Source organism: Stigmatopora nigra, chromosome 3, assembly GCF_051989575.1.
Source record: "Stigmatopora nigra isolate UIUO_SnigA chromosome 3, RoL_Snig_1.1, whole genome shotgun sequence".
Taxonomy (NCBI): Eukaryota; Metazoa; Chordata; class Actinopteri; order Syngnathiformes; family Syngnathidae; genus Stigmatopora; species Stigmatopora nigra.
This window is the reverse complement of record NC_135510.1, coordinates 2396111-2409035: the sequence shown is the minus strand read 5'-3', so window position 1 is coordinate 2409035 and position 12925 is coordinate 2396111. Positions and strand designations below refer to the sequence as shown.

General features: G+C 41.9%; 1 protein-coding gene across 1 annotated transcript in view; it reads left to right on the top strand.

The window, feature by feature from the left end:
- The window catches only part of LOC144194145 (SH3 and multiple ankyrin repeat domains protein 2-like), a 125540-nt gene that overhangs the window by 44805 nt on the left and 67810 nt on the right, over positions 1-12925 (top strand). The window contains exons 9-11 of the mRNA XM_077712999.1: positions 3024-3105; positions 8601-8683; positions 10464-10588. Coding sequence (XP_077569125.1) covers positions 3024-3105; positions 8601-8683; positions 10464-10588 — 290 coding nt within the window. The remainder of the gene's footprint in view (positions 1-3023; positions 3106-8600; positions 8684-10463; positions 10589-12925) is intronic.

Genomic DNA, 12925 nt, shown 5'->3' with positions numbered 1-12925 from the left:
GACGAGTAATGCTGCACAGCTCGCACAGGTTCTGCGTTACGTCAGGGCAAAGGTGTCACCTCCTGGTGGTGAGTTGGCTCCGATAGTGGGGGCATATGCCTGTGTGGCCCGCCAGACCCAAACATTTCGTGAGGGACTGCTGGGAACGCCTGGGAACGAAGGAGTTTCAAATCCTACCCCCGACAGAGCTTCTCTCATGTCTAGGAAGAGGTGGGGGTCATTGAGTCCGAATGGACCATGTTCTGCGCTTTTATTGCCGAGGTGGAAGGCCGGAGCTGTTGCCACAAGGTGCTCGGGCCACTATCATTGCATGCAATAGAATAAAAATTAAAAGCACACGCTTTTTCAGAAAGGTCTAGTTTATCGTCTTCAATGCATTGCGGAACAATATTTTCAGTACCTGTCCTGGCGGCAATCCCAGAACGTGCTGGTGGAGACCGGCCGTAAGGGATGCTATCACGCTGAAAAAGGAGTCCTACCAGGCCCTTTTGGCCCTTGGGACTTCGGAGGCAGCTGATAGGCCTAGCGGCACGTGGCTGTGGTCGTCTCTGAGGAAATAACCCGGGCATGGGAGGAATTCAGTGAGGCCATGGAGAACGAGTTCTGGGTGGCTTCAAGAAAATATTTGTCCACCATCCAATGTCTCACAAGGGGAAGCAGTGCACCGCCAATACAGTGTATAGTAGGGATGAGGCGCTTCTGACCTCGACTTGCGAGGGTGTGTTCCAATTATAGGGGAATAGCACTCCTCAGCCTCCCCAGGAAAGGAGTTTTCGCCCAACCTGTCTACATGTATTTGTGTATACCTGGAGAAGGCGTTCTACCGTGTCCCCCGGAAAATCTTGTGGGGGGTACTCCGGGAGTATGGGGTTTTAGAAGCCATGATACGCGGCGTCCGTTCCAGTGTCAGAGTCTGGTCCGCGGAGCCAGTAGCAAGTTGGACCGGTTTCCAGTGGAAGTTGGACTAGGGCTGCCCTATCTCACCAATCCGCTTTGTAACTTTTATGGACAGAATATCTAGGCGGAGCCGTCCGTGGCCTAGAAGGGGTTGCTATCAGCTTGATTTCTTTTTCAATTACAGAAATATCCTGCAAGCACTGCCTGAGGGGCGGCCCAGTGTGGCAAATGGTTAGCGCGTCAGCCTCACAGCTATTGGGTCATGCGTTCAAATCCAGGTCATGTCCACCTGTGTGGAGTTTGCATGTTCTCCCCGGGCCTGCATGGGTTTCCTCTGGGTACTGAGGTTCCCTCCCACTTTCCAAAAATATGCACGGTAGGCTCATTGGAAACTCTAAATTGCCCCTAGGTATGGGTGTTAGTGTGCCTGATTGTCCGTCTTCTTGTGCCCTGCGATCGGCTGGCCACCTATTCAGGGTGTCCTCCGCCTCTTGCCTGGAGTTGGCTGGTTGGCTGGGATAGGCTCCAGCATCCCCCGCAACCATAATGATGATAAAAGTGGTTCATAAAATGAGAAATCGGATTGGATTGGATAACTTTAATCATCCTGGGAAATGTTGTTGTCACCGTAGCAAGAGGGTGAGGGTGCAGAAATAGGAAAGGCATTTTAGACATAAATAGGTAAGAAGTTAATAAATAAATACATGAATAAATATATAATTAAATAACCATTTTGCGGATATATATATATATATATATATATATATATATATATATATATATATATATATATATATATATATATATATATATATATATATATATATATATATATATATATATATATATATATATATATATATATATATATATATATATATATATATATATATATATATATAGTTGGTGAAAGCGATTACGTATGTGTCTGCGAAATGGCCTTGGTGTCACCAAATCGAATTCTGATTGGTGAATGCAACAGTCATATTGACGCTTGTTTAATGCAGCAGAGCCTGCTGAACTGATTGTGAAGGCCTTGAGGCAGATTTCTGACCCTTGCAACAAATAATGGCTGAAATGTGATTGGTTAAATGCTTCAATATGAAAACACATATCTGGAAGCAGTGCAACCAGTGGCCAAAGGAATGAAAGGAAGCTTACAGACAATTTGGATTAATTTAATAAGCATTGATGGAGAAAATATAATTAACATCAGTCTGTGATTCAGATATTTCTTAATCCTGCAGAGAAGGCGTTGAAGGCCCCGACGGCCCGTCAACATTATAATTTTTATTAATATTACAGTTATTGGCAAATGAAAAGACTATAATAATTATAGTCTTTTCATTTGCCTATAACTGTAATATTCAATAAATTCACTTTTTGATAATTCTACTTGTGTACTTTTTTGTTTTTGTATAGACGCGGAAATGTAGTATGATATGTAGTAATAATATTATGATTCTTGGGGTCATTTCTGGTCTGCTTTATCCGTTCTATACGAGGGATTACTGTATTTACCACTTCTCTTTAGTTTTTAGTTTTTTATTGCTGTTTCGCTATTCTTTGATGGTCTCCTTCACACCCCATTCCATTTCCAATCTGATATTGAGGGCACTGAGTTAGGAGGAAAATATTCCTGCAAAGATGATAAGATGTGTGTAAGTCGGCTCAGGGGGATGTTATTACTCTGAAAGTGTGACAGCTGGTTTAATGGAAAATATTAGCAAAAATCTGGGCAATGTAATGACTGAATAAGCAAAGTTAAAGGAAAAAGAAAGAGAGACACAGAGCGAGAGAGAGGGAGAGAGAGAGACAGACAGAAAGAGAAACAGACAAACAGAGAAACAGACAAACAAACAAACAGACATACAGTCATATAGACAAACAGACGGACACAGATTTTTAACCAAGGTTCCTCACAGTTAGCAAACTCAGCTCTGGATGTTCAGATGACAAAACACAATAGAGGAGCAACAATTGATAATGAAAACGATGTGCTTGTGTAAATAATAATGTGTGTCTTTTTAGAAAGCTTAAATTAAATTGCCTCAGAAGCTGACTGATTTTACTAATCTTAATGTAATAGCAACCTTAACGGTGCTTTCATTGTTATGGTGTGCCAGATTCCAGAGCGGACCGTGCTGACAGACGGAAACTGTTTAGACACTACACTGTGGGCTCCTATGACAGTTTTGACGCCGCCAGGTAAGCCCCTACACAGGCTCCATCTTGTTACATTACATTTATTGTTTATTCTTCAAAAGTTCCATCTTTTCCTATATAGTAGTTTGCCTACATTTTGTCACAGATGTCAATTCTATTGACATATATATTGATTAAGTCTACACTCGCCAGGAAAGAGCAAGCACCGCTTCGCAGCTTCAACTCTCGCGGCTTCAGTACATCGTGGATTTTCTAAGTATAAAAAAAGTTCATAAAAAGGTCAAAATCGCAACCGAAAAACGGGCGATGAAAAATAGAGGACGTCAGGGCCCCCCGCTTCTTATTTGTTGGCACTCAGCACCAAAGAAGAAGAATTTCACCAGGGGAAAAAGGACGCAACAAACATTATAAAGGGGGCTAAAAAGCATACATTCGCAAATGGTAGCTAGCTAGTAGCTCGTGGCAGGAGTTATTTTGTAAATCCAGCCAAAATGATGCGAGCACCAAATTAGTGTGCTCGCCTTCACACTGGGTGTATTGACAAAAAAACTATATATCCCGGCAGTCACTGTGCGGTACTTTTTCTATGGGGAAAATAGTAGAGTCAGGGGCTGCTTGCAGTAGTTGTGAGAGCTGTAGAGGATGGTGTACCCTATCGGCTTATTTATTTTATTTTAAGCTGATAACAATTTTGGTATTGGTCCATATATAAAGCGCACTGGATTATAAGGCGCTCCGTCTATTTTGGAGAAAATGTAAGACTTTTAAGTGCGCCTTATAGTCGTGAAAATACTGTAATGTAGAAACATGATGATAACAGCTTGATTTAAATTGTCCTACGCTTATTTTTTTTACGTTATAGCGATTTTGCGTGAATCACATTCATACCCCAGAAATGGGACAAGGGTAATCCAGAAATGGGGTCGACGGAGGTTGGCAGCTCTGATATTTTATTATATTAACATATCACTGGGGCTTCAAGACCACTTGATGGCACCATTGAACAAATAATTCACCATGATAGCTCAATTGCTTCAAGAAGCGTCCTTTCTTCATCACTACTTTTGTCTAGATTTCTAAACCACGGGTGAGCAAACTATTCCATAATGGGCCACAGTGGGTGCGGATTTTCATTCCAACCTATAAAGAGGACACCTTTTCACCAATCTGGTATCCTACAAGTGCGATCGGTGGATCAGGTGCTTCTTGTTTACTGCAGAAATCTCCTTGTTTGAGATTCTCTGTGCTGGATCAGTTGGAACAAAAATCTCCACCCACAACGACCCCCGAGGACCGGTTTGTCCACCCCTGTTCTAAACCTTCAAAATTAGGTGAGGTGATCACTATAGATTTCATACTTTTTGTCCTCCAACATACTGTACCATTATGTAAGTACTATAGAAACTCGTGCCTCACAACATGCATTGCAGACTGCAGATTTAAAATTACATTCAAAGTTTATGTTTAATGGGCATTGTTTCTTCAGTTAATATTTTACTTGATTCATCACTTGCCATATATTCTATTGAGTTTGTTGTTTAATGATCCTTTTAGTTTTAAAATAACACTGCAGTTGTACTGGCTTTTTGCTTATTGTTATTCTATTATTTGACGTAGTTGACTGCTTTGATTAAGCTGTTAGACTTTTCCCCTCCTTCTAAAATGTAAGTGTATATTGATCCACACTGCCACTACCGGTGGCTACTTTCATGCTTTTTTTGTTTATAGAGCTAATTTTACCACGTTTACAGATAAAGCGGCTAGATTAGTACATTTATAGCTGTAGATTCGGGCCATTCATTGTTGTTACTTTTTGCCCCCAATGAAGAACTTCAAAGACTGATATTCAGATCTCACACATTTCTGGCCAATTACCGAATCAAATGAATTCATCTTTACACTTCTACCTGTAAATACTTGGGTAAAATATCAGGACTGATAAATGTATAACTGTTTTGTGGACATTCTTGTGGTGTTTCCGCTTCTTTTGCCCTTGACATCAGAGAAGTGCACTTATGATCAGCCTGAGTTGCCTGCATGGGGCTGCATGCTGAGAGAAATGTAGGCAGGGAGGGCAGCCAGATGTTATTTTATTCCGAATGTATCATCAACTATTGGATTAAGTGCTGATGATGCTGTTGTGACTGAGGGCCTATTAAAAAGGTTTTTGGATGTATAAAAACGAATGCATTTTTGCAGATGATTATTGGTTTAGATGTTGAATCTCATACTTTTATAATGCCAATAAAAGCATTAAAAAACATTCAATATTAGTAATCCCCATTCACAATGAATTATAGCAAGTTAATTATTTCCTTGCTAAACATCCCCCTATTCATGGTAATACATTCTAACCGCTTGGTGAACAACACTGATTCTGGATGCTCCCCAGGATAAACTCTATAAACTTTATCCGCACAGCGTGTAAGCCAACATGTGCTTCATCTCGAGTCCCATTTCTTTAACCCTACCATCCACCCAATCCCCATGCATCACTTGTTGACAAATATTCCACTGTCAATAAATTATCAGGCTAGTGGTGTATGCTGACAAGCATTGACCTAATGAACCTGTCCAATTTGGGTGGATGAATGTTTATGCGAATGCAGTTGCGTGTAAGAGAACGCTGTGAGATAACCTCCAGTGTGTCAACAGTGTGGGCCTCCTTCCTCCTCTCCAGACAGATTGTGTTGCTATGGGAACCGTTGCTAGGATTGCAACTCTCTCTCCCTCCCCCATCATCCCCTTCTCTCTCTCCCTCTGTCTCTCCCTCTCTCTCTCTCTCTCTCTCTCTCTCTCTCTCTCTCTCTCTCTCTCTCTCTCTCTCTCTCTCATTCGCTCGCTCAGTTTTATATTTTTGATAAAATAATTCTCTGGTTTAATCTTTTTAAGCCCCTTTATATTTGTAAAATAAATTAAGTTCATAGCCTGTTCGTTCATTTTCTGAACCGCTCTATCCTCACAAGAGTCACGGAGAATGCTGGAGCCTAGCCTGGCTGACTTCAGGCACAAGGCGAGGGACACCCTGAATTGGTGGCTAGCCAATTGCAGGGCGCGAGGCATAGAACCAAGCATGCTCACACTCATACTTAGGGGCAATATAGAGTACCCAACCAGCCTACCATGCATGATGTTGGAATGTGGGAGGAAACCAAAGTACCCGGAAGAAACCCATGCAGGCCCGAATAGAACATGGAAACTGTGAGGCCAAAGCGCTAACCACTCAGCCACCAGGCCGCATTCATAGAATGCTATATATCATAGATTCCAACATGCGTTATATTTTCTAGCAAATTTTTATTACTTTTTTTCTAATTTTGGGTCAAATTTTAAGGTGTATCAACAACACATGCCCTGTTTGGTCCAGTTTAGTCATAACACCTAAAAGGTCGGTGAAGCGCTTCTTTTGGGCGAGTGTATATACAAACCAGCGAACTCTGGTGCGAATAAAATGTAGATCTTGAGAGGATGTTTTGGTTCACTTCCAAGTGGACTGTGGTGCGATACGGTTTTTGTGTGAAAGGTGTGGTTCGAACCAAGGCTAAAATCACCTACCTATTTACAGACTCTCATAAACACAGGCATTTTGGGAAATGTACTTTTTTGGTTAGTACATACCTGTCAACCTCTGCCAATAACTGCCCTTATAAATGATTATAATTCCCCGTACAAACCCCCCAAAAAACGTACAAACACCGTACGACACATGTTTATTCGCGCTAACTCGTTTCTTACTAGGTGGCTCCTCCATGCTTGCTTCCACGATATTTACTCTATGTATATCCACGCATGCGTATGTCATCCTTTATCGATACTGCCCTACGCACCGCTAAAAAAATACATACGATTGAGGATAATTTTTGCTGGTATACCGTGACAATAGTAACGATCGATGACAGTAGCATCGTTGGCTACCAGTTTACGAGACTATCTGGATTTTAGCCAAAACGGTCTTGTTAAGATCGGTTTTCAGAAATATTGTCGATTTTTTTTATTTTATTTTTTCTCCGTACAAAAGTCGGTGTACGGCGTACATGATTTGAAATGGTAAAAAAACGTATAAAAGTTGACAGGTATGTTAGTAGTAGGTCGACTAATGAGTGATGAGGAGACAGAATGTCTCCTAGATATTTACACATAAAATTTACGCTGCATCAACACCCTCTGATTTTCCAATGTCCAGCAAACGCTTATAGTTGAATGGACATATCAATATGAGCATTAAGCTCCAGTGATTTAAAGATGTTTGCACATACGTAGGTTTGTTGTCAAATCCTGGGTCGCTTGCAAAAATTTAAATATGAAAAGGAACCATATCAAAGAAATCTATACCAAATGTATGTTTTTGTCCAGACCAAAGAAATCAAACCATTGACTTTCAATGTGTTCCACATTTTGTCTACTAAATTTTAATCTAACCATTTAAGTACATTTTATTTTCTATGTTCGAGCACAGTGTCAATGTTCATATATGAAAAATGGGAGTATGATCAATGCTTTATTTAACATGAGTGAATCTGTTATTAGGATTGATTAGTATGTAACAAAGATAATGGCACAATAAATGGTAGTGGATAAAACTCGCAGACATTTAGGATTTATTGAAATCAATTAACGATTTTGCTCACTGAGTTAAGCTCAAGCGGCCCGGTGGAAAGAGTGATTAGTGCGTCGGCCAAGCAGCTCTGGGGTCCTGAGTTCAAATCCAGGTCACGTCCACCTGTGTGGAGTTTGCATGTTCTCCCGGGGCCTATGTGGGTTTCCTCCGGATACTCCGGTTGCCTCCCACATTCCATAAACATGCATGCTAGGCTGATTGAACACTCTAAATTGCCCCTAGGTATGGGTGTGAGTGTGCATGGTTGTCCGTCTCCCTGTGTTCTGCGATCGGCTGGCCACCGATTCAGGGTGTCCTCTGCCTCTGGCTCAGAGTCAGCTGGGATAAGCTCCAGCACCCCCCGCAACCATAATGAGGATAAAGTGGTTTGGAAAATGAGATGAGATGAGTTAAGCTCAGACAGTTGTCAATGAGCGTCACATATCTATCCTCACGCGCGCACTAACAAGCACGCAGCTCGTGGATGACACCTATTCACGTTAGCGTTCCATCCACATCTAGCCCGTCCTCCAGCCGAAAAGCTTGTGCGCAAACTAATGTTGTCCCCGCTGGAGCTTACAGTCCTACATCGCCGGCAGGAACCCTTGCTGAGCTAGCAGCACACAAGAGGCAGCAACGACTCCTTAGGAGAACCGGCAAAAGCAGAGGAAGGGAAGGAGGCAGGCACGTCATCTTAGCCCCCACCCTTTTTTTCTGGTCTCGTGTCTTTCCTGGGGGTGCTTTTGCCGAGTCGCCGTGGCCACTGTCATTCCGTGTGATATACACAGAGCCCGCTGGGGTATGGTGGGGTTGGGGTTGCCTTGTTACGGCTGGACGAGCTCTCCTCCAGCATGAACCTCCATTCGGCGAGGGCGTCCGTGGCCATGCTGCGAATGATGGGCTGTGCTAACGGCCGCTCTGCTCGGCATCTTCTCCACAGTGACTGTGTGGTGGATGAGAAGACGGTGGTGCTCCAGAAGAAGGAGAATGAGGGATTCGGATTCGTACTGCGAGGGGCAAAAGGTAATTCCCACACTTCCCTGAATAGATTTTAGTATTTTTTCTGCATTTGCTTCAAATCGCCCAGTCATGACAACAGTCAGAGTTGAACACTCGCTCAGATGACGACACAGCCTACTTTTTGACTCATCTTATTTAGGTTTGGGAATAAATGGAGGGGCAGTTCACCATTTTGTATTTTAAAAGGAACTTTATTTGTGATTCAGCTTGCAGACACACGCTTAAAATTTGCAAAGAGGAGCCTTCCCATCAGTTTTTTTTGCAACATTTTGCAATTAATTTCCTTTTCAAAGTTGAGTTAAAAGCACATTGCAGGATAGCCATCAAATGACTTGTCCTCAGCATCAATTATCTGTGATGTGAGCACACTCTCCATACTGTTAGATATTACACAAAGCCTTGAGATATGCTGTAACTATAGATACTTTGGACTGCTGAATTTCTTTCTTTTAAAATCCTCACCATGACATAAGCAACGATGTATGTCAATACCATATAGAGTGACTGGTCTAAGCTGTGATTATTCCAAGAGCTAAATTTAGTATTTCCTGCTCCCATCTTGAAGGCTCTCCAATACAGAAATGGGGTAGAGATGAACAAGAGGAAAAAGAGTTTTGGCTTGATAAACAAGACAAATGTTCCATTAATTCTAACACACGCTGCCATCACCCTGGGGAACTGACCCAGCAGAGTTTATCCTGTAAGGGTTTGAACACACATACACAAACATACATACATTCATGCTTGAGCTGTCATGCAGGCTTACATCCTGCTTTGCTTCTATCTTTTTTTTTTTGCTGCTTTGGCCTTATTTCACTCACACCATCACAGACGGACAGCAAAATATACATATCCCAATCACGCAACACTTGTACATGCTTGTGGGTTTTGTGTCTTCTGGTAGAATAGTAAATTTATAGGTGTCACCATTGTGTGACCTCCCTGAGAGCAAGCAATAGATGCAACCATGTATTAGAAAAATAAGGGACAGAACACATAATAAACCGCATTAACAGCAGGTCAATGGAAGTAAAACAGAAAAAATAAACTGGTGTGCATGGATGGGATGGGCTTCCTAGGTTTTTCTTGCTTGGCACCCTAAGATTCCCTGGCAACATCACTGAGTCTTCAAGTACACTGCATTTATTCATTCATTTTCTGTGCCACTTAAACTCACTAGGGTGCTGGAATCTATCCCCGCTGACCTCGGGACACCCTGAATTGGTGGCCAACTAATCGCAGGCCACAAAGAGAGGGACAAACATTCATGCTCACACTCATATATTGGGGCCATTTAGAGTGTTCAACAGCCTTTGCTGCATGTTTTTTGGAATGTGGGAGGAAAATGGAGTACCCAAAGAAAACCCATGCAAACCCGGGAAGATCATCCATACTTCACACTGGAAGGGGCTGACCTGGGATGAAACCATTGACCTGAAAACTGTGAGGTCGATCTTCTAACCACTCTTTAACTAAGCTGCCCTGCATTTATTAGTTACAAATCTGATTGTAACCATGAGAAATCCTGTTTACTGGAATAAAATTCAAAAACAATGAATTTAGTTTTAGAGATTGAATTGCAGTTTGAATGTAGACTTAATTACATTCAGAAAGATAACAGAGGTGATTACAGAGGTGTTGATTTACTAGCATGAATCTGGTGCCTTGGTGTAGAACAGTTCTGCAAGACTATTTTTAATTTCATATGCTGTAAATAACTAAAATCTTTTGTTTGTTCTGGTATTCATCCTTTTATCTGCCTTTTGGTATGTGTTTATGCAAGCGGATACACCCATTGAGGAGTTTACACCCACCCCAGCTTTCCCTGCTCTGCAATATCTGGAATCAGTGGATGAGGGGGGTGTGGCATGGCAGGCGGGACTCAGGACGGGGGACTTCCTCATTGAGGTAAGAGCTACAAAACCACAATTTTGATTGGTTTACAGTTGGTTTGCGTCTCCTGGATTTATACCGTGAGATGGGATGAGCATTGCATTCAACAGAATAATGCAAATATTTTATTCATGTAGTGTTCAATACATCATCTGTCATGTCTTAGTGGTTATTCTTCGCCAGTTATTATGTCCATTGCTCAAGAAACACATTAATCATTCATCAAAGTCACACAAAAAAACTGCCAATAATAAACAAAACAGTAATTACTATAATAAAAGATACCAAACAAATTAAAAATGCACTACATTGAAGCACAAATGTGCCTCATGAACAGTTGAGCCTGATGTACGAAAATTAACTCCTTCATGTACGTTTGACCTTATCATTCTGTGTGCTTTATAGTCTAAATTATACTATAAGTATTATCTATAATCGTAAAATATCCTTGACATCAGTCACATTCTTCTGGTTTTGTGTGAACTGCAATGTGTTGTACTTCAGCCACTTTTGCTTGCACCTGCGGCTCATTAACTAAAGAAAAGCTTTTAGAGAATACTAAAACTATGTGGTAGAATTAGTTTGTGGTTAAGCTCAGCATTATTTTGTTTCGTTGTTGTTTTAGTAGTGCTGTGGTTTACTAGTCAGGACGATGCTTGAGTTGTAACATTGAAGGTTCATTTGGCTTTCCTGTGTGGTGACTGTGTGTTTTTTCCAAGCTTTTATGCGTTTTCTCTATGTAGTCTACTCAAGTTTCTACCCAATCCTAGAAAACATGAAAGTGAAGCTAATTTAACACACCAAAATTAGCTGTGAGAGTAAATGAGTTATGCTCTGTGGTTGGCTGGGAACACGTTCCGGGTGTGAACTGGTGAATTGATAAATAATGGGGATGTGTCTCGGCAGCCAATTTAGTTTTTTAAGATGGTCTGTCAAATAAATACAAATAAAAAGCCAATAGCAGGGGTGGCCAAGTCCGGTCCTCGTGAGCCCCTTGTCTCCATCCACCAACATACTTGAATCAAATAATGGTGTTCGGTATGAAGCTTCTGAACAGCTTGCTGATGAGTTGATCATTTAATTTAGGTGTGATAGAGAAGGGAGATATGGAAAACAGACCGGAAGGGGGGAGGGGTGGTCGGACTTGGCCACCCCTGACCGATAGTATAGGATAATTTATAGTCACTGTTTGGTTGGACTTCTTGTTCGTGACCGGACAATTTGCCGAAAGACGTTTTGCCGGCGGACGTTTTTGCCGGTGGACGTTTTGCCGACTGACGTTTTGCCGACTGACGTTTTGCCGACTGACGTTTTGCCGACTGACGTTTTGCCGACGGACGGTTCGCCAAATGGACGTTTTGCCGAACGGACGTTTCGCCAAAACGGGATTCGCGCGCTCGCCCTGCCTCCGGATCGTGTGTATGTTTTTCAACCTTGGCATTAAAAACAACACAATGGGAAACATCCCCACTTTTATTTGTTTAATAAAATAATAAATTAAACACTTTAATTTTTTCGGCGAACTGTCCTTTCGGCGAAACATCCATTCGGAGAACTGTCCGTCGGCGAACTGTCCGTCGGCAAAACGTCCGTCGGCAAAACGTCCGTCGGCGAATCGTCCAATTACTCTTCTTGTTACCTGTAAGTTTGCACAAGCTGTTGTTCAAAAGGAAGCCGTGGTAAAAGGGGGGTGGGGGGGAGAAAATACTGGATGAGCCTTCATAAAGCTTGCTGGCAGCTTTCTTTTTGTGCTCCTTGTTTGCACATTGTCTTTAAGTGAGATATTAGACAAATGTTTCTATGTATATACACTCAAGCTCATATATAGTTGATGATTTCTATTCTGAACATGATTGATGATGCTATGTAGGTGCTAAAAGATAGAACTATATAACGTGGTTGCTATTTGTTAATACTATTAGCTAGCAGGTAGCCCATCGGCTGAGTGGTTACCGCATCGCCTTTGCAGTGGGCGTTATGGCTTCAAAGGTTTGCCGAGCTGTGTGGAGTTTGCATGTTCTCCTCGGGCCTGCGTGAGTTTTGTCCAGGTAGTCCGGTTTTGTGTTCGTTTTTGTGTTCTGAAAGATTTGAGGATAAACTGAGACAACAAAGAAAATGGGAGTTTCATTGTGTGCTGAAATACTTTTATGATAGAAACACACAGGTTTTGGCATCTGACTCCTGTATATATCTTATTTTCAGCAGGCAAAAGTGCCCATTAATTTGAATATTAAATGTATGGTTAAACAGGCGGCCTGGTAGAACGAGTAGTTTGCGCGTCAGCGTCACAGCTCTGAGGGCCTGGGTTAAAATCCAGGTCATGTCCACAAGTGTGGAATTTGCATGTTCTCC